We start from the raw sequence: 21,255 nt of genomic DNA, 5'->3' as shown, positions 1-21,255 counted from the left end.
GGGGGGGGCGGCGGCAGCGGGGAGCTGGCAGAGAAACAGTAGAAGAGAATGAGTCCATGTAGTTTTATACAGTTGGAAATTCAAATTGGGAAATGGAATGCCTTCGGTGACCCCCAATACATCCATTACCTTTTCAATTTTCAGAAACAGTACAGTATACTTGTGTGCTAAAATTACACATTTTCTCCTGGTTCTTAGAGCTGTCATTTATCTTACACTACTCTTCAGAATATCTTATATTTTCAAATATTCTATATCTTGAAGTTGCCTTAAATGACTTCTAATCAGTTCCTCTAAGTGCTGCGTACACAGTGTTGCTTGGGTGGTGTTCGTACAGCTAAGCAGAAGAAATTCTAGCTGGGGACACACATTTACATTTCACAAATTTCATGCCACAGAGCGGCATCATGTTATTTGTACCAACCGTATCATCGGGATATACACAAACAGGTCTCTAGGACACATAACTCTGCTTGGAAGAGTCACTACCGCCATTCACTGCAGGGTGAGATGCGGGCTATCTGAACAAAGCTTTTCAGAACTAGACTATAATCTGAAGGTTTTGATCAGAAGTTACACATCTGAATAATCTTTAAATACAGAATTTGTCTATGATGAAAAATGCAGTACTTGCCAGTTCAAATGGGAAATCAGTTAATGAAGTGTGCATCATTTAAACACTAGAAGAGTATGTGGCTATGGGACATACACTATGTTACCCTAAGGTTATTCAGAGTGGGTATGTTAGTGGTATTCCAACCTTTGGAGCCTGGCCACACGTTACAGGTGCATCCCCAAGCAGAAAAGGTAGAATCTCCCATACCTAATCGGGGACTTTTCATGGGTTTACCTGGGTGGGAATATGATACTGTATATGTGTAATATGTCCTGCCCAAAAAGAGAAGTATATATGCGTATGTGTGTGCGTTTAGTTTTGTTTTGCTTAAGTGTTTCTGTCACTTACAACTGAAAGAGTCCTAATACATAAGAAAATCCATAGCCCGAGACTGTGCTCCTTTACAGTTATAGGGTGTTAACAAGGAGACTTTGTGCCTGAACTGGCTTCTGTAAGGAGTTCATCTTGCCCTAATATTAGGGTTAATTTTATGAAACAAAGGGTGAGATTCCCGGCCAATACCCGGATCACAGAGCAGACAAACCTGAGTTCAACCCTTACAAACTGTGTTCTCTCGGGCGAATTACACGATTTTATTTAACTTTCTTTCTTCCCTTTAAAGACAAAATACTATCTGTTTGCGTGTCTCTATATAAGACATTGTGTATGGCATATATATATATATAACCCCTGCGCACCTACCACCTGTTTAGCTCGAAGTGCTAAGAACCAGTAGGAGCATTAAACAGGAAGGGGCGGAGCTCCAACGGCTGCCGGGACCAGGGCGCCGCTGGGGAGGAAGCTGCGGCAGCGGGAGGCGCAGGTCAGTCCCGCGGCCCGTTAGCCGCCCCGGCCGCGGGTCGGAGGTCTGCAGTCCCGGGGTAACCCTCGGCTCTATGCACTGGGGGGGCGGCGACACCAGACTCATGGCCACCGCGGCGGCTCCGTCTTCCTTGGCCCTCAGCGCCGCCAGCACGGCCGGGGCCCCCAGCTCCTACGGAGTCTTCTGCAAAGGGCTCTCCCGCACCCTGCTCGCCTTCTTCGAGCTGGCCTGGCAGCTTCGAATGAACTTCCCGTATTTCTACGTCGCGGGCTCGGTGATCCTCAACATCCGCTTGCAGGTACACATCTAGTGCCGTGATTACGCTGCCGCCGTCCCGGCCAGGACATGGCGGACTCCCAGGAGGCCTGGCGGCGCGAGAGAAACCTGCGAGCTGGAGCTCCGGAGTCTCGCGAGAGGCGCGAGCGCTCGGTGCGGCTGCGCTCTTCGTTCCTAGCGGGGCTTCCCGGGCCGGGGCGGAAAGCGGGTGGCGGCTGGAGAGAGGGCTGGAGAGCGGAAGTTCGCGGTTTTCCTGGACGGCGAAGAACTTCAGTTAGGGCCTACGACAGTATTTAAGAAGCTTTGCATCCTGAAAAGCAGGGCGAACGTGATGCATTGGAAACAAGGGCGGCTACTGAAGTTTTCAGAAAAAAGTATTTTTTAATGTACAGGCTCACGGTCCAAATTAAAACAAATTTCGGGATGGTGGGATTGGATTGTTACCAAGACATTGAATGACTAAGAAGCTGACGATCTTAAAGATATACGTGGAAGGCAAATATATTCAACAAGAGAAAAACAGTGACAATCTGAAATCTTCAATGAAAAAAAGCACAACTGTACAGGAAAAGCGTCCTTCTAATATCAAACAATGCAAAATGCTGGATTTTGAACAGAGGGTTGGAGTTTTAGAATATGGACTCTATTTCAGTATCCCTGTAGTTCAAGACCTTGGAGCCAAAGAAAAGGAAATCCAGTCATACAGAGCACTGCCCTTGGCTACTTTGCGAATAACCTTTACATAATCATAATAATTAATGTATATAATGTTTATGGTTTTTATCTTTTGAGAGGATACTTAATTATGGTTAAGGTAGAATGCAAATGTTAACAGCTTTGGTAATGGAAAAGTACAGTTTTCAAGTAGGGTTGTTGAAAGGGGAGGAGGGAAGGTATATGGAATGCTAATGGTGTCCTTATAAAGTAGGAAGTTTAGAGATGCGGTCTGTTGTTGACGTGGAAAAGAAGCATTTGATTATTTCAAGACTAAATAGCATAAAGAGTATGCCATAAAGATGCTACAGTCGTAATATAACTGTATTAAAGAGGATGGGAGTAGGGGAGAATGGCTTGAATTCAAGAAGAAATGCCTAAAGATAGAAACTTAGTTGGAATGTCTCAAACAAACAAAAAAACAGAGTACCAGATGTGTTTGAATATAAAGACAAGAGATTTAGTTTTTCAGCACCTGGGGATGAATTCATGATCTGAGGAATTTTTTAAAATTAAAGAAACTTAAGGAAAATTAAGGGCTCCCGGGTGCCTCAGTCGGCTAGACATCCTGCTTGGCTCAGGGCTTGTGAGTTCAAGCCACCCCCACCCCCCTGAAGCTCTGTGCTGACAGGTTAGAGCCTGGAGCCTGCTTCAGATTCTGTCTCTGTCTCTTTACCCCTTCCCTGCTCATGCTTTGTCATTTTCTCTCTCAAAAATACATAAAAACAAAAAAAAATTTTAAGGAAACAGAGTTATTATGAAACAGGAGAATTCAAAATTTTTCAAGAACCATACTGCATACTTCCAATTACGAATAGTACTAGTCCTATAAAGTCAGTCATAATTATATGAACGCTGAATGTTGATGCAACAGGAAATGATTGTGGAACACTGGGGGGATTGGAGAGGAGAGAGATGTGTAATGGGGAAGAATCAATCAAGAGCTAATGTAGAGAAGGTAATAAATCAGTATATTACACATTCAGAAAAAATGGTAATAAACGTAAGTGTCTATCTCTGGAGAAAAACATCAGAAATGAGTAGAGAAAAGGTGGAGGATTGCTGTCTTTCACTACCAGTGTACCAGTATTATTTGGGCTTTTCTTAACTGTATGTATATTTCTTTGATTAAAATTTATTTTAGGGGCACCTGAGTGGCTCAGTCAGTTCGGCGTCGGACTTGATTTCAGCTCAGGTCATGATCCCTGGGTTGTGAGATCCAGCTCCGAGTCAGGTTTCACACGGACTGTGGAGCCTGCTTAGTTAGGAATCTCTCCCCCAAACCCCCTCCCTCTCTCTCATTAAAAAAATAATAATAATAATAAATTTTATTTTTAAAAGCTCCCCACAGGCATTTGAAATATACAGCACTGGTTAAGAGCCACCATAGTGAAATGAAATTGAGGTTTTAAATCAGGCAGATCACTGTTAAAATACAAACTTCGTTTTTTGGTCTTAGGTGCGTCCATTAATCTGCCTAAAACCCAGTTTCCTTAACTATTAAGTGAAGATAAAAATACCTACTTTGATAGAGGAGGGCACTTGTGGGGATGAGTACTGGGTGTTATATGGAAACCAACTTGACAATAAACTTTTTTTTTTTTTTTAAATACCTACTTTGAAAAATCAGTCTGGGAATTAAAAATAAGCCTGACTTAGTGCTTGATGCATACACAATAAACCATATTTGTTCTAACAGAGTATCTCATTAACATGTGAATGAAACTTTAAAACTCACTCAGAATGTGGATTTTTTTCCAGTAGAGCTTCTCGGGCCTAAAGGAGATCTGTAAGATACTGAGCTGGGGGGTGGGGTTGAGAGTGCAGAGCCTCCAGAAGGATTTTAGGTGTGATTAAAGGGGTCACAGTTTGCAGAGGTCAAGATTTAAACTATTTGCTGTATTTTGCATTCCACTAATTGTGTGCAACCAACAGGTATACTCTAGGGTTGTAAAATACTTAAGTGCCCCTTTCAACACCAGGTCTGGCTTTGGGAAATTGTATTTCCTACCCTTTATTCCGTGTGTCTAGGCAAACTGTTGGTCACATCCTCATCTCTTACTATTTTACTTTCTTCTGCTTCTTGACTCTTTTTCTTCCCTCCCATCCCCTCCCCCTTCCCCTTCCTCTTCCCTTCCCTTCCCTTTTTCTTTCCTTTTTTCCCTTTTTTCTTTTGGCCTATTGTAACTCTAGCTGTGTTTTCAGGCTACACTTGTTGTCACTTTTTTAATTTAGTTTTTCCCAGATTCCCCTGACCCTCTCAGAGTTAATTTCTTTTACTCCATCTAAGGGCTGTGTTAATAGCAACCTAGGCCATTTTCATTGGCTGCCTCATTTTTGCCTGACTGTGCGTTAATTATCAGTTGTGGGGCTTGGTTTGTAAATATCCCAGAGACCGATTTCTATAACCTCTTCCCTTGGTTATTACATATTGCTGTGAGAGTGCAGAAACTAAAACGTTTTAATCTAAAATATCAGCTATGTAATTTGATCAATGAACTCTGCCAAGGGACTTAGGTGGTGAGCGGCACTATTCTCTGGATGTCCTAATGTCTTTGTACCAAAGAATGACTGCCATTCGCCCTGGTACAGTGAGGTACGGGGATACCCCATTCAAGTGGCTACATGAACATGCGCCTTCTTCAACCTTTTTTCTTCAGATCAATCGCCTTTTGTTACACTAAAGAAACGAAAGTCACTTTAGCACTTACTATATATCATATCTTCCAGCTACACTGGAAACTCTGTGAGGGAAGATACTGTATCCTATCCAGTTTTACAGCCCATACAGTATCAGCAAATATAAAGTAGGAACCGAAGGAAGCCTCCATGACCTACCCTTCACAATTGCTCTTACACTCAGTCTATATTTTTCTTCCCACGTTTATAATGTACTGAAGTTTCACAGGGGAGAAAACACGATTTTTGCCCTGACTAAACCACTTCTTATTCTAATGTGCAAATAGGTTTATCTTCTTAGCATCCTTCTAGGCAACATCCGTGAAGCCAAAGACGGTCATTGCTCTATCCCTTACTCAGAGCGTTGCCTCATGTAATGTAGATAATAAGCACAGTTGAATAAATGCCAAATTAATTGTTTTTTTCTACACAGAATCATCAATGAAGGAAATAAAGATATGTTTGCCCCTGATACTAAAGTGATTCACTTTATTACCATAAACTGAGCGTTTTCAGGCCATGATGAATATTGATTGGTCCAAGGATCTATCAAGCATGAAGAAGCAAAGAGGTGGCATAATTCTCACCGATAAAAGAAAAAAATGCCTGCACTGTAGCTGCTAAAAATGCTACAGAATGACGACTGTGTTATATTTTAACTATAAAAGGGAAATGGTGATCACAGAAGATAGGTAACTTAAAAGTTAGGGAACAAGAATTTAATTTTCTTTGTTTTTTTGTTTTTTGAGTTTTTGTTTGTTTTTTTGGTAGAGAGCAAAAATGCATGCAATTACTTGGCTAAAAGGGCACATCATTATCAGCATTTTTTGAGTTTCTGATACCAGGAACTATGCAAAGTTATTTACATACATGATCTCCATAATTCTCATGTATACCCTACGAGGAAGATCTTTTTATTATCATTTTTTAGATAAGGAAACTGGGATTTTAAAGAACTTAAGTGACTTTCCCAAGGTCATAGTAATTGGCCAAGCCACAGCTGAGCCTTAAGTTTATCTCTAAAGATACTTTTGATGAGGGAGTCAATTTTTTATAATGTATAGGTAGTTCTGAATAATCCTGTTTCTTGAATTTTCAAACAAAAGTATTACCTGGGTAATAGTTGGCAATATCTTTTTTTTTTCCAATAGTATAATTATTGAGGGCTTTATGTATTAGAATATAAACATTCAATATAATTTCATATGTAAGTTCCAGTATTTTATACTGCTGCCTGACATCATTTGGCCCGTTTGTAGAGAAGGGGATGAAGGGAAACAGAAAAAGACATTACCCCTAGAATGGAAAGGAAACACCTTTTTTCTCCCTAAGGTGTAGCGATCAGGTCATCGTGAATTTTGAAACTGTCCATCACTGCTTTGAGGAGGCCTAACCAAATTTGCTGTTAAAAGTCTTAAGAATTCTATTTTAATGGGGGCTTTTCCTGATAGAGCCTGAATAGATTTAATAGAGTCAAAAAGAAAATAGGACTTACACATGGAGACATAAAGGGGCAAGAATAGAAAACTTAGGTATTTAGGAACAAAATGACAGGGGGAGGAAAATGCCAGAAACTGAGCCTGGAAAGTAGTATGAGGAGTAGACTTGGAAGGCTTCAAGTAAGGGAACCAAGAAAGGAATCCCTGCAGTAAATAGAATTTCCACAGTAGGGTTCAGTTGAGTCATGTAAGTCTGCTTGCCTTACCATGAGTTTGGGAACTTCATTACAAGTTTAATAAGAATTCTTTAATAACCTATTGCCCAGCAAGATAGCCACCAGAACAAGTCATGAATCTTCACAGCTGAAGTTCACTTCTCCCCACCTCTCCTCCACACTAAATACAAATCTCAGCAATGCTCTTAGAACAATCAAAAGGCCAAGGACATTACTGAGTGCCTACAACAAATTATAAGAAGAAACTGTGGAATTCTTAGTAGCTTCTGTTGCAGTACATCTGAGGCCAAGCACGCCTTCCAGTTCTATCCTAATTAGGGATCTGCCGCATACATTAGGAAAGTTTGCCCATCTTTATGGCTTTCAAATACCAAGCATGTGGATTTATTCACAGAGTGATTGTGGTGGGCATCCATGAACAAAGAGGAATGAATGTTGTTCATATATTGCGTGAAATAGACTCAGTATACCTTTTCATAGGAACCAAAGGGAAGCAAAATAAATTATCACAACCAAAAGATAAAAATCGCTAATGAAATAGTGTGCCTGGAATGTCTTTGCTCTGAAATCATGGAAAGTGGGGCCAACAAATAAAGAAACAAAAGAGGTTTAATTTGAAAAAAAGCTATTTTTTAAGAAACTACCTCAGTTTTCCAATTTATAAAAAGAAAACTTTGAGAGCCTTTCAAACTGAAGTCTAAGAGGACTATAATTCATGGGAGGCCCTAAAATTCAGAGGTCAGGTTAGGTCTATAAGAAAGGAAAAAGTAGTTTTTGTTTTGTTTTTTTTATTTATTTCTGAGAGAGAGAGAGAGAGAGAGGGGCAGCGTGAGCAGGGGAGGGTCAGAGAGAGAGGGAGACACAGAATCTGAAACAGGCTCCAGGCTCCGAGCTGGCAGTCAGCACAGAGCCCGACGCAGGGCTCGAACCCACCAACCGCGAGATCATGACCTGAGCCAAAGTCAAGACGCTTAACCGACTGAACCACCCAGGCGCCCCAAAAGTAGTTATTTTTTAAACTAAGTCATTTAAACATGGTGCTAAGGAATAGAGGTACCTACTGTGTTCTAAAGCTGTATGGATGTTGGTGTTTCCCAAAAGTGTTAAAATTGAAAATAACATTTGAAAAGAGCCCATCTGTCACCTGTGATTTTTTTCCTACAAATAACCTCCGTCGATGATTTTTTTTCTGAATTGATCAAACCAATCATCTGATCGATTTTTTAAATGAAGATTTATCCTGAGAGTCATCCAGCATATGGCATAGATTCCTGCAAAGAGCATTAACCAATGTCACAGATGAGTGGAGTGTGGAAGAACGGGTTTTGCACATGGCCCCCTTGTTTCTGTATCTCAGTTAAGGAAGCCCCTGGTTCAGAGTGCATGAAAGTCAATCCGGAACAGCAGACAAAATACCCAAACCATCAGAAATTCAACAATGTCACCTTTGAAATCTGTATTGACCCATGTCTATTTCCATTGGCGCCTTTTCTTTCAGTAAAGTTCAAGACCATATGGCTTAAACATTAAACTGTCTTAGCTCAGGCAAGAGTCCAGGCCAAGCTCTACACCAAGGGCGAGGGCTCAGGCAAAAGCCTCTTTTGGCCTTAAAAACAAGCTATTTGCAACTCTCCTGGTCTCAGGAGTGGGCAAACTAAAAAATAAATAAAACTCAGTACATTAAGACTATAAAGAGGTTTTTCTAGAGGTATCTGGCTGGCTCAGTCTGTAGAGCATGTGACTCTTGTGAATTCAAACCTCATGTTGGGTGCAGAGATTACTTAAAATAAATCTTTCAAAAAAAGTTTCTTTTGGAGGGAAGTGACTGGCAAGAAAGCAATGGCAATCATTGAGAACAATAACTTGGTCCCAGAATAAGATATAATTCTCTCCTGATTGCATGGGTCTAGCTATAGATGTGATAGTAGTAGCTTTTCTTGGATCATGGCTAGAGTCTCTAACGCAGGCTCTTTTTAATGGGAAGGGGAGGCATGGACCTTAATCTCAAATCATCTTTTTAATAGAGAAAATGCAATACATCAGTAGTCACTAACCAGTCTATAACCCAGGCCTCATGTTTTAATAGTTATTTTCTGTGCTTCTTATTGTCAGGAATAGGCCCCTGCTTATAGCTTCATCCCCCCAACTTTGCTACATAGTCCCTGTGAGACATTTATTGCTAAATCCCACTCATAATGGTTGCTTAAATCTTTTTTACCTTGGCCGTTAAAGCTGACTGATACCAAGAGTGTAAATCTAAAAACTAAAACTAAATTTGCTTCCTTTCTACTACATGCAAAGCAATCTAACTTTCTTACTGAACGGGATGCACTCTAAACCAAATTATCCTCGATATCTGAATCTAAATATAGCCAACATTAGCATTTCACCTTTCCTAGAGCAAGATAATCCCAGGGACAACCATTAGGAAATTTCTTCTCTTTCCATTTTATAGAGATTTGGTTGACACACAGCATGAGATAAGCTTAAACTGTGCACCATTGTAACTTGACTTACATATATTGCAAAATGCTTACCACAGTAAGTTAAGTTAAAATCCACTATCTTACAGAGATACCCACCCAGAGAGTGTTTTTTCTTGTGATGAGAACTTTTAGGATCCACTCTCAGCAACTTTGAAAGACGTTAAGGATCCGCTGTCTTTGCATACCATACAGCAATGTTAATCATAGTCATCATGTTATAAATTAGATCGCTAGTACACATCTTTCATATAACTGGAAGTTTGTACCTTTTGATCACTGTCTAATTCCCCCACCCCCCACCCAGGAAATTTCTTACAGTGTCCAACATAATGTGTGAAGTTGAAAAATGTAAATCTTTAGGTGGCCTGGCTGGCTCAGCCTGAACTGCATGAGACTCTTCATCTCAGGGTTGTAAGTTTGAGCCCCATGTTGGGTGTAGAGATTACCTAATAAAATCTTTTGAAAAATATGTTTTAAAAGATCTAAATCTTTATGTGGGTCTGGGTGTGCAGGGGTCCTCATCATCACGGTGACATCAGAGCACCCTACGGGACAGTTCCTGGAATAAGCGTCCACTACGCAAAACCCTTATGGTTTTACATTCGGCCCAGCATCAGACTTGACCTACTGTTCCATCAAAATTAACGTACAACCCACTTGTTTTCAACATTGATTATCTAGCTTTTGGTTTTTGTTTGCTTCTACAATTGAAAAAAATTATGGCCAGTTAAACAAAGAAGTCTTCATTGTGGATAGTTTTAAAATATGTTTAAAATGATAATCTCTAAAAATCTCTAGATATCAGACTTGTATTCAAAATCGCAATATCAATAGCAAGCACAGTTTTGCCACCTGCTGGCCTTAAGATTAGACACATTTTCAGGTACTTTGATTTCATTTCAATTATCGTATTAGAAAAGTCAACCTAGCACTATAGAGACACACAAACATGTTTAAAGTTTATAAAATACACAATAGTCTCTTGTAAGCTTTCTTTTCTTATCCCCGGCACGTGAGTTGTTTGTGTTTGTCGTCTTTGACGAGATACACGAGTGTTCATGTAATCAATCCTTACACACAGACACACATCCCACTCAAACTCGGTGCATCCCACACAAACTCAGTGTCTAAGTGGGATACACACAGACACACATTCCACACAAACTCGGTGTCTAAGTGCGATTTTAATCCTTATATAGTAGACGTAAAGGCATTATTCTACACTTACGGATAATTATTCAATTTCTTTTCATAGATTAAGTCGATTTTTTTCTCTTATCCAACAAATGTAGTGTCTATTCTAGCTTGGATTCATAATGACAGTCTGTTCCTTTGTTTTAAAAGTTATGTCTGATGTTACGGGATTATCCGTTTCTGGCATTGTTATTCCTTTATTTTTAACTTAGTATTGTACAAATATTCCACCTACTTCAACTTGGAAAGGATCTTCTTTTCTAAATAATCATTTTTTCCCTCACATATGAATGTAATAAATATTTGTTAGCATGTATAAAATTAATACATGTTGCATTATATATTTTATATTCATATTGTCTCAAGTATTTTCTTGTTACTAGCAAGTGTCATAATGACAACGATGCTTGCTTATTAAGTTTATAGGTCATTCTAGGGAAAGTTTGTGATGTTTAGTAGTATCTAACAGAATCCAGTGAGAAAAACAAAAGTTGAAATGGATCTTCAGTGGTCTTCATTAATTCTCTTGGGATATAGAATTTTCTGGAAGTCTAGGAAGCTAAAGCCTTCACCATTTTCCAGTGGCAATTGAGATGCCACAGGAGTCCTGAAGCAGTTTGTCTCAGCTTGCTGTTTCCCAAAATTAGGATAAATGAGTGGCCTGAAGGAAAAAGAGCCGACATTAATATGACAACCAAATTGGCGTGATGTTTCTGCAGTAAAAGGAAAGTCCAACCTGTTAATTGGATGGAAAAAAAGTGAACCGTGGAGAGGAGGAGGAAAGATATCACCATTTTCATGGCCTTTTTATGGGCCTCTGTGCTGAAGTCCTTAGAGCTGGAGTTCAGTTGCACATTCCTGGTATGTCTCATCAAGGAGAGAAATAAAAGGAGCAGTGAGGTCAAGGACAGAAGGAAGGGGATTAAGTAGATGAAACTGAGCATAATTAAGCTGTTAATATACAGAGTTTTACTTATATCTAGGGGCCAAGTTGAGTTTCTTTCATAGTTTTGATAGACGATAACCCAGAGATCAGTAAATCCATTCAAAAATTTAAAGTTGAAAAACAGTAGGGATAAAGACCCCAGGGGAAGGACAAGCAGCACCCTGCTCAGTCTCCGCCTCAGCCAGGTGAAACAGCGGTGTGAGAAACTGGCTATCTTAAAGAAGTAGAAAACACTCAGGCAGGTGGCAGACCAAGTAGCTAGGTGATTGGTCAGTGTCCAAAGAACACTAACAGCTTTTGCCAGTTTATCAGTGTTATATAGATGTGGCCAAAACACCATTAGAGATGAATCGAATAGTATTATCCAAAGAAGAATGATTCTGGAGACAGCCAGGCTGGTGAGGAGGCAGTCAGCTGGCGAGAGCATTTGATTCTTCACCCAGTCCATGCAGTTAACTAGTAGGATGAAACCATTCCCCAGTATTCCAATTATGAATTCTCCTACTACTGCTATCAGAAAAGTATTTTCGAGCCCGGATGGCATTTCTGTAGAAAGAATCCAGGAAGCTGGCCCTATGTGTCACTGATCTTTTTTTTCTTCCGTCAAACGTTGTAGAGTGAAATCCAGCTTGATACTTCTCACTTCGATATTAAAAATGCTCAAATACTATCTCACTGATCTTCACAAAAGATCTTTCTCTTTTATTCCAACTGTAAGTCTGAAGTATGCACAAGGAGATCCGGTCTCACAGACCTACGTGAAAAACTTTAATGTAACTTCTAATCAGCTACTGATTTCCAAATTAAACAGCAAACATTCCCACTCATCACTGACACTGACAGCAGTGTTCCGCTTGTGAGGACATCTGGAAGAGTAAAGTCAAATATGGGAACATGCAAATACGAGACCGATTTCTTTACACTGATCTGCACTTTCCTTTTCGTCTGAAGATACCATTCAGGCTGCGCCTAGGTGGTGCAGTCAGCGAAGCATTGGACTCTTGATCTTGACCCAGGTTATGATCTCACAGTTCATGAGATTGAGCCCAGCCCGGGGCTCTGGGCTGACAGCGTGGAGGCTGCTATAAATAAATAAATAAATAAATAAATAAATAAATAAATAAAACCATTTGGTATTTCTCTCTCCTCTAAATAATACATAAGTAAATAAATAAATAAGAAATACCATTTGGATTCAGGTTTCTTATTTTTAATAGAATTCTCTAGAAATAATCTTCATAATACAGGCATTATTCATGAATTCCACTTAATTGCAGATACTATTATAGATGTGGTAAGCGTGATAGAGAGAAGCAACCTCAAGGAGCTCACAGGGTATTAGAAAACGCAACGTCAACTACACTGTTAACCATTGAATGTGACAAAAGTTTGGCCAAAATGTAACTTGCCCCACAGAGAGGTGTGCTACAAAATCAATAGCCACTAGTTCTAGTTTCATAAGGATAGTGATAACTGGCTTGGATCTTGAAACTTTTTAGGATTTCCTGAAGAAATATATACAAAGGGAAATGATTTTCCAGAATGACATAAAACCATATGCAAAGGTACCAAACTCAGACCTATTTGAGCTATTACTCTGAATTTTTGAGCTTTGTTCTCAGTCAGAATCAATTTGATTCTGAATAAGCTCTTGTCAGCTGAGAGAGGAAAAATAGTAAGAAAAAAATAGGGTAGAAAAAAAAGGAGAAGTGGAGGAGTGGGAAGGAAGTTCTTTTCATTAATCCTGCTTCTGGTAAAATCTACGGTCTCATAAAAAGTTACAGTCAAATATATTTTAGTTTGGTTTTTGTTTCAACAAACATGTGACTTTAATACAATCATCTTTCAACCTCGATTGCAAGATTCTCTCTCCTATGGAGAGAACTTTAGGTACATACGTGCGTGTTACATTATATTGAGAATTAATATATATTAATGCCTGTGAGCCAACCCCAGGGAATCTTACTTAATTGGTCTAGGATATATTGTTGGCCCTCATTGGGAACTGACTCCTCCTTCTACGCTTTAAAGGACCTTCTAAGCCCAGGCAAAAACCTTTGTGCCCGCGAGCTGCAAATCTATGAAGATTCCCAAGGAACAAGAGAGGAATTTTGGCCACTAGCCCTCCGACAATGCATTCCCCATTCGGCCAATTTTGACTCTGGTTACAATTACCTGTTTTGTGTTGGCCTCAGACTACCGGTAGCGCTACTGTAGATTTACCAATGCCTGCGCATTCAGAGGCCACACTGGAAGTCACAGGGGACCCAGGGGAGCACAGACCTGGTGTTCTGTTTTTACTGGCATTGAGAGTGGGAGCCTAGGATTTCACAGGCTCATTCTTTACTGGGGAATTTAAAACATAACAGTGGGAATGAGGGCTGGGGAAGGGAAAAGTGGAATCGCTGAAGCAGTCAGTCACCTAGGTTACTCAGAGCTTCCCTAAAAGGGGAACTCCATGGATGAAAGTGGCTTAGCTTCTTATCCGGGTGTGTTACTAGTAGCTGTGTCTGGGGCTGGCAATGTGTTCAAGATGGATGTCTTTGAAATGGTTATCCTGGCAACCAAACATGTCGGGCATGTACACTACATAACCTTAGCTACCAAGTACCTCTACAATCACATTAAGCTCCATGAGAGAAGGGACTATTTTGTTGTCCATGGATCTATTTCCAGTTCCTGGAACAGGGAAGGGCTGGCAAACAGTAAACCCTCAGTAGCGATTGGTTAAATGAATGAATACTGACTTAGTTGGTAATCCTGTCGGGAGCACAGAAAAAGAAACCAATAAATAAGGCTTGGCTGTGCAACTGCTATAAGAACGAGAAAAGAAAGCAACTCTTTAAAATTAGAGAAAATTCTGTGACATATGTATGAATTCATGCACAATTTTGGTCCTGACCTGGAAATAACTAACACTGCTCTCCAGCCTTCCTGGTTCAAAACCAGAAGTCACACGGACTCATAAAAGCTCGCAGGTGTAGCATCCAGCAGGTGGGGGCTTTTTCACTTTTCTTCGTGAAGGAGAAGTACCTCCAGGCAAGGGAGCTGGAGGTGGTTAGAAAACTCTATCTTTTGGTGTTTTTTTTTAATTTTAGTTTTTTTAATTTTTAGAGAGAGCAAGAGCAGGCACAACCTGTGGAAAGGAACCGAGGGAGAGAGAGAAAGAAAGAGAGAGAGAATCCCAGGCAGGCTCCATGTTCAGCACAGAGCCAGGCACAAGGCTCCGTCACATGACCCTGGGATCATGACCTGAGCCAAAATCAAGAGTCAGATGCTCAAACGGCTGAGCCACCCAGGTGCTTCCAAAACTCTGTATTTTGTGGCAGGAAACCAAGAAGGCCCTAGAGATCACAGATATTTCCAGAAATGTTCTGACAGGGTATAGAAAGCTATCTGATACAAAGGCTCCGTTGGTAGGTGTGGTTTAGCAGTAACAAAAAACGCACAGCAACAAGTCAGCCAACAGATGCTTAAGTTCATAGTTACACTGACTGCTTGAGTTCATAGTTACACTGAGGAAGAAATTCGATCTAAAGGATGTAATAATAAGTATAAAAATCACAAGTGCTATATGCTATAAGTTGGATTTGGAGTCTAAGCTTATAATCACGTTTTTAAAAATCTGCATAACTACAAGTCTGTCTCAGCTCCTAGGTTGAACTGCCTTTAGATTTTTCAATCTTAAAATGGTCATGTTATACTTGATAAAGAAAAAGCATTATTGCATGTTTAAACATAAAGTGTATTATTACAAAATGCTCAGGCAGATAACAATTAAGTTTATGTGTATTCTACAGCGACAATCCACAGTAGTCTGAACTTCCGATGATGACTAATTTAAACCCAAAAACTCATGAACACTTGTTTTATAGTTATTGGTTGAAAGAGCGACATTTCTTCTAAGGAATAGTGAGAAAATACATTCAGAAGTCTATATTGGCCTATTTCAAACAAATTGCTGACCTCTGGAGTGATAGAGAATAGTACTTATATAGTGATGAACTACTGCTTATGTGGATTTAAATAAGATGATTCAATATTCTCATGAATATTTTTATGAGCTCTTATAATTAATACCACCTTTTGCAGGGGCTTGAGTTCTTCCTGTTTCCTTCCTGTGTCTGTGACACCCCCCGTGGAAAAACATATCTGAGCTTTCTATTTGACTCTTTCTCTTGCCTTTCCCTCCCCAAGCCCAAGTGTTTAGATCTTCTGACAGTCTCAGGAGATCTTTGTCTAACTGATGCTTTCTCTGATCCTATCAAGAGTAAGCTTTTCCATTTATTTGCAAACACAGAAATAGCCTTCCTAGTTCTTTTTGAATTGCAACGTGGAACTTTCCAGCACAGAACTTGATAGTCACTGCATTAAATGCATTAAATGCATTAATGTATTAAAGTACTGGCCTTTGTGGATTGTGTGTGGGTTTTTTTTTNGAAAGATTTCATCTTTCACAAATGGAGACTATTTGCCTGGCTTAATCATTGCTTTCCATGACAATTCTTTCATGTTTCATCATAGATTTTTGTCTCACTTAGCACTTTTAAGTAAAAGAGAACTTCGGTGTTTCTTTGGCTGGACCCTAGCTGAGGAAGCAGCTAGCTGGGGTGAGGTCCACAGCCTGAAGGGAGAAAGATTTCATCTTTCACAAATGGAGACTATTTGCCTGGCTTAATCATTGCTTTCCATGAAAATTCTTTCATGTTTCATCATAGATTTTTGTTTCACTTAGCATATTCTTTTAGTTTTCAAAACTGAAGACCACAGGTTTTTTTTTTTTCCCCTCAAAATCCTTCGGGGGCCAACATCCTCATTGGCTTTTCTTCATGACAAACCTAAGAAAGGGCCAGTCTAACTAATACCAAACTCCCACTAGCAAACATTAGTCTCATGCTCAAAATAAGAATGATTGGGTATTTCCACAGGCTGCATTTATATTGATGGAAAAAAACAAACAATAAAATTTGAAAAGCTGTACTCTATGATAAGTGTACAAGGAGACAAAAAAAAAGTTTGCCTATATGTGTTTTTTTCTAATTCTTCAAACATTTCAAATCAATTTGTTCTTGTGAAGATTGGTCTGAAGGTCCTGGATAGGACATGGAGTACTCTAGACAACATATCCGGGGTCTCAAATGACAGAATTGGGAAGGACTCTACGATGATACAAATGTCCCTTAAAGGTATCCCTAGCTCAGAGATGGGATTTAATCAAGATCTTGTTAGGAGAAGTCACCTACTGGCAGATATCAGACAAACCTCCTGAGACATTGAGGAACTTTGCATCCCTTTCTCAGAGGTCAGTAGAGGTATGGGTTGATATACGACAATTCACTCACCAGGGTTCAAGAAAAATGTTTTGCTGTGCTTGATTTCCACCTTACCAGTTGCTTCCTGTAGTAGACCTAAAGATCAAAGATATGACTATTTAAACAGTAAAAACAAGTTATTTGCTCCTCTCCTATATATCACCTGGTCAGCAAATTGAAATAAACCATCATTTACACCAGATTCTTTAACTGAACATTTATTTGGTAGGTGAGAAAGATAGTTAACAAGAAATCGTGGCAATCTCCATCTTCCCCAACACTTTGGTTCCCGGGATAGGATATGATTATGGATATTTCTTCTCTGGGTGGATGGGACTGGCGATGCGTGTGTTGGGAATGGCTCTTCTTGGATTGTGACTCGTCTGCTGCTGAGTCCCCCACGAAGTCTCTTGTTATGGGGAAAGTAGAGGTGGAGAGCTTGATCTCTCTTGCTATTCAGATACAGTCTACAGAGCATCAGTTGCAGTGACCCCAGCCTGTGACCTTGTCTTCTTTTACTAGTCCTTTACTTTGTCAAGAATAGGGCCCTATTCCTTGTAGTTCCATCTCCCTAAGTTTGCTGCATTGTGGATTCCCTTTTAGTTAAACATTTCCTCATTTACCCCTAAGGCCTACTTATTAGAAACAAGAGTTGCTAAAAAGTTAGGTCAATCACTTTATCTTGCATACTAAAGAAAAGTTTAATAACACTAAAAACTAAATAACATTTTTGGTTACCATCGTATAAATAGGACCAGATTGTCTCTAAGTCATTTATATGAAAGGATGTCTAAAACAAAACAAATTCAATGCCTGAATCTAAATGTACTCAACTTGATTTGCATATTTCCTGTTACCAAGGTCAGATAATTACAGTGACAGTCTTGGACAAAATACTAAGTTAGGGGCCAAACAAATATATTTTCTTTTGTGAAATGTAAATTACTTACAGTTACTTAGGAAAAATGGTAAAATATGATGTATTGTTAAAACCGTTATCCACATCATTATGGTTATTAATACATGGAAGCACCACAGAACCTAGATGTGTTAGTGGTTTAGTTTTCTAAATACGGCGAGGAAGGATGAGGAGGAATATTAATAATTCCTACACCATTCCCAGGTCCAGGGAACAGCTCTGGAACAATACCCGTACCAACAGTTCCATCGAGATGAATTTACAACCCACAAATTTATCATCATTTAATTACAATGCTTTGTTTCTTTAACACAATCTAAAGAATACATCAAAAGTAAACCCTAAGAAATAATTCTTCATTTTTTAAAAAAAGTATATTTAGTTTGAGAGAAAGGGGTGTAGGAGGGGCAGAGAGAGAGGGAGAGAGAATCCCAAGCCGGCTCCACACCCAGCACAGAGCCCGATGGGGGCCCCATCTCATGGCTGAGAGATCATGCATGACCTGAGACTAAACCAAGAGTCAGACACTTAACTGACTGAGCCAGCCAGGTGTCCCAAGAATTCTTCATTTTTAAAGAATTCCGTTATGTATACCTGCACAGCATGTGTATAATATTATAATCTATAACATCATATTCAAAATATTATGGTAAAATTTTCTACCCTTAACCTTATTTATAATTTGTAGTTGCTTTATCTAAATTTAGATTACAGTCAAAATAGCACTTAAAAGTTAAGATTAGCATTATAAGCATGTGTTTCCAGTTTATTTTATTTTGCATTATGAATATTATTTTCAAATAGCTCATTCCCATGTTATCAACAAGACTTCTAATGACAACAATGAAAAGCTTTTTCATTAAAAAAGAAAAAATTAAGCGATTACACTATGAGGTCATGTTTTTTTCCCATCTGTGACTTTAGTTGCTCAATTAACTTTTCTATCAATGTTTTATAGATTGTCTACTAGTGGATAGTAATTTATTTTGTTTTCTACAGCATGATATGCTTCTGGCATGTAAGATGAGTTACAATCACATCAATCTTTTTCATATACGATTAAATACTTTAGATTCTCTTTGAAAGACTATTTGAGATTTTTAAATATTGGCAACCACCATTTTAAACAAAAGTGATTACTTTGGGGGGCCTGGGTGGCTCAGTCAGTTGAGTGTCTGACTTCCAGTCAGTTGAGTGTCTGACTTCGGCTCAGGTCATGATCTCGCGGTTCGTGGGTTCGAGCCCCGCGTCGGGCTCTGTGCTGACAGCTCAGAGCCTGGAGCCTGCTTCAGATTCTGTGTCTCCCTCCCTCTCTGACCGTCCCCTGCTCACGCTGCCTCTCTCCCTCTCTCTCTCTCTCAGATATAAATAAAAAACATTAAAAACTTCTTAAACAAAAGTGAATACTTTAAAACTTATATTGGCTGACCATGGGTCCATTATCATCAAAAGCAACTTTCTCTAGGGAAAATTTCATTAATGTTCGACAACACTTAAAGGAACCCTGTGGGAGAGGAGGGGAAGGAAGAAGTAGAAGTGAAATTGATCCTCAAAGTCTCCTTGTTAAGCCTTTATCTTTAGAAAGACTCTGGAAAGTCTATCCGTCACGATGAACTGATGTTCTCTTTTCAAGGCGCATTTAAGATGCCGCAGTACCTTCAGGGCTGTCTGTCTCAGTTTGCTGCTTCCCAGAATCAAAATTAACGAGTGGCCTGAGGGAAAGACATATGTGGCCAACATGATAAACTTTGTGAACTTGTTGTTCGAAAATATAAAAAGCATCCAATTTGTCAATAGGATGGAAAAAAAATGAACTGTGAAGAGAAGGAGGAACAATATCACCATTTTAATGGCCTTCTTGTGGGCCCGCGTGCTGGGATCGCTGGAGTACATGGAGTTGAGCTGCAAATTCCTGATGTGTCTTACCAAGGACAGAAATAAAAGGACCAGTGCGATCAGGGACAGGACAATAGGAATGGTATACGAAAAACTAAGAAGAATCAGGGTTTTAAAATAAAAGGATTTACTTTCATTTATATATAAAGTCAGATTACTTTCATCCATCACATTGACTTTTAAGTAGAAATCATTAAATGATTCTAGCAGTAGGAAGTCAAACATTAGAAAGAACAAAGAAAATCCAAGAATTGCAAGAACCACTCTGTTCATTCTCCACTTCAGCCAGAGGAAAAGGGAGTGGGAGAAGTGAGCTATTTTAAGGAGGTAGAAAACACTTAGGCAGGTGGTAAACCAGACAGTGAAGTGATTAGTCATTCTCCATAGCAAAGTAATAAATTTTGCTAGTTTCCAAGTGAAATAGAAAGGTACAGATAGTACCATTACAAATGACTGAAAGAAGGACACCAGCAGCTGAATGATTCTGGAGATAGCCAAGCAGGTGAGGATGAAGTCAACTAAAGACATTTTTTGGTTCTTGATCCATTCGGAGCAGTTTACCAGTCCAATGAATGCATTTCCCAACATTCCAATTGTGAATTCTGCTGTTGACAGTATCAGAAAGATTTCATCCCATCTGGCTAACATTTCCACAGGAAAAAAATCCAAATTTCTAATGCCCTGTCTCATTAATAAATTCGTAATCAGACTAGTTCAGAATAGCATCCATTTCTGATAGTTATCTTCACTGTTCGTATTCGCAATTCCAGTGCTGACCAGAGCCTGCTGCTGTTGGATACAGTCTCATATATACATTTAAGGACATCTTTCTGCTTTGTTGTAAGGCCGATCTTAATCCAGAACGATCTGCTAAGGTGTACCATCTCCCATACTTTCATGAAGATGTTTTTGTTTATTTGAAAGCGATACTAATTTCCAAACCAAACCATTTGTATTTCTATTTATAATTGGCGAAGATTCAAATTTTCCACTTGAGGTGATGATTACAAGGTTGAAGTCAAATTTGTTAGATGCAAATATGGGTCAGATTCTTTTTCACTGATTTGTGAGAAAAATTACCTCATCTGAAATACTATGCCACTTGGATCCAAATATTTTAGTTGTTTTTCATAGGAAGCTTTGAAATAATCTAACAATCTAAATCTAAATAATCGGTTCTAAAATTTAGTTGTAATTCAATGAATATATCTTGAGTGCCTGGTGGGTGACTGAGTCATTTCCAAAGGTAATATTAAAAAAAAAAGTGCTATTAAAAAAGAAAGAGCATTAGAAAATCCATAAAATAGTGAAGGCACAAAAATAAATAATAAGTAAGACTAAAATGTAATGGGAACACACAAAAAGATAACAATTATTACTGCTGGGGAAAGAGAAAAAAGTGGTATTTGCCTTGGATTTTATAGATAATTGGGATTCCAGGAGGGAACTAAGTTATATTTTGGATTTACCAAACAATATACAAAAAGACAACAAAACCCAAATTACTTTTCTGACATTAATGTCTTCTCACTGATAATTTCCCATAATTACAATGTTCTTCAGGTGCCTCTGAGTAACAAATATATTCCCCAGTTTTGCTCTTTATTTTTGTATTTGCTCTATTTGTTTTGGCCAGAGACATAATGCTGTCCATTTAGCCTTTATGGACAGAAATTAGGTAAAAAATCATTTCAGATTAAATAAGGAAATAATAAACAA

At 39.1% G+C, this 21,255-nt stretch overlaps 3 protein-coding genes across 3 annotated transcripts; 1 reads left to right on the top strand and 2 right to left on the bottom strand.

Annotated features, from left to right (window-relative positions):
- The first annotated feature begins 1,381 nt into the window (after positions 1–1,381).
- SMIM10L1 (small integral membrane protein 10 like 1) lies at positions 1,382–5,580 on the top strand. Its single transcript, XM_077756472.1, has one exon. The coding sequence runs from the start codon at positions 1,513–1,515 to the stop codon at positions 1,747–1,749; it is 237 nt and encodes a 78-aa protein (XP_077612598.1). The 5' UTR covers positions 1,382–1,512; the 3' UTR covers positions 1,750–5,580.
- A 5,434-nt stretch (positions 5,581–11,014) lies between these two features.
- On the bottom strand, positions 11,015–11,953 carry LOC144225232 (taste receptor type 2 member 42-like). The gene has a single exon (XM_077756405.1). The coding sequence runs from the start codon at positions 11,951–11,953 to the stop codon at positions 11,015–11,017; it is 939 nt and encodes a 312-aa protein (XP_077612531.1).
- A 7,264-nt stretch (positions 11,954–19,217) lies between these two features.
- Positions 19,218–20,184, bottom strand: LOC144225231 (taste receptor type 2 member 42-like). The gene is given in 2 exon segments (XM_077756404.1): positions 19,218–19,257; positions 19,259–20,184. Coding segments are annotated over 2 exon segments (966 nt in total).
- Positions 20,185–21,255: the final 1,071 nt, after the last annotated feature.

Source organism: Crocuta crocuta, unplaced genomic scaffold (assembly GCF_008692635.1).
Source record: "Crocuta crocuta isolate KB4526 unplaced genomic scaffold, BGI_CrCroc_1.0 scaffold262, whole genome shotgun sequence".
Taxonomy (NCBI): domain Eukaryota; kingdom Metazoa; phylum Chordata; class Mammalia; order Carnivora; family Hyaenidae; genus Crocuta; species Crocuta crocuta.
Note: the sequence above shows the minus strand (reverse complement) of the source record. Positions and strands in the feature narration are given on the sequence as shown.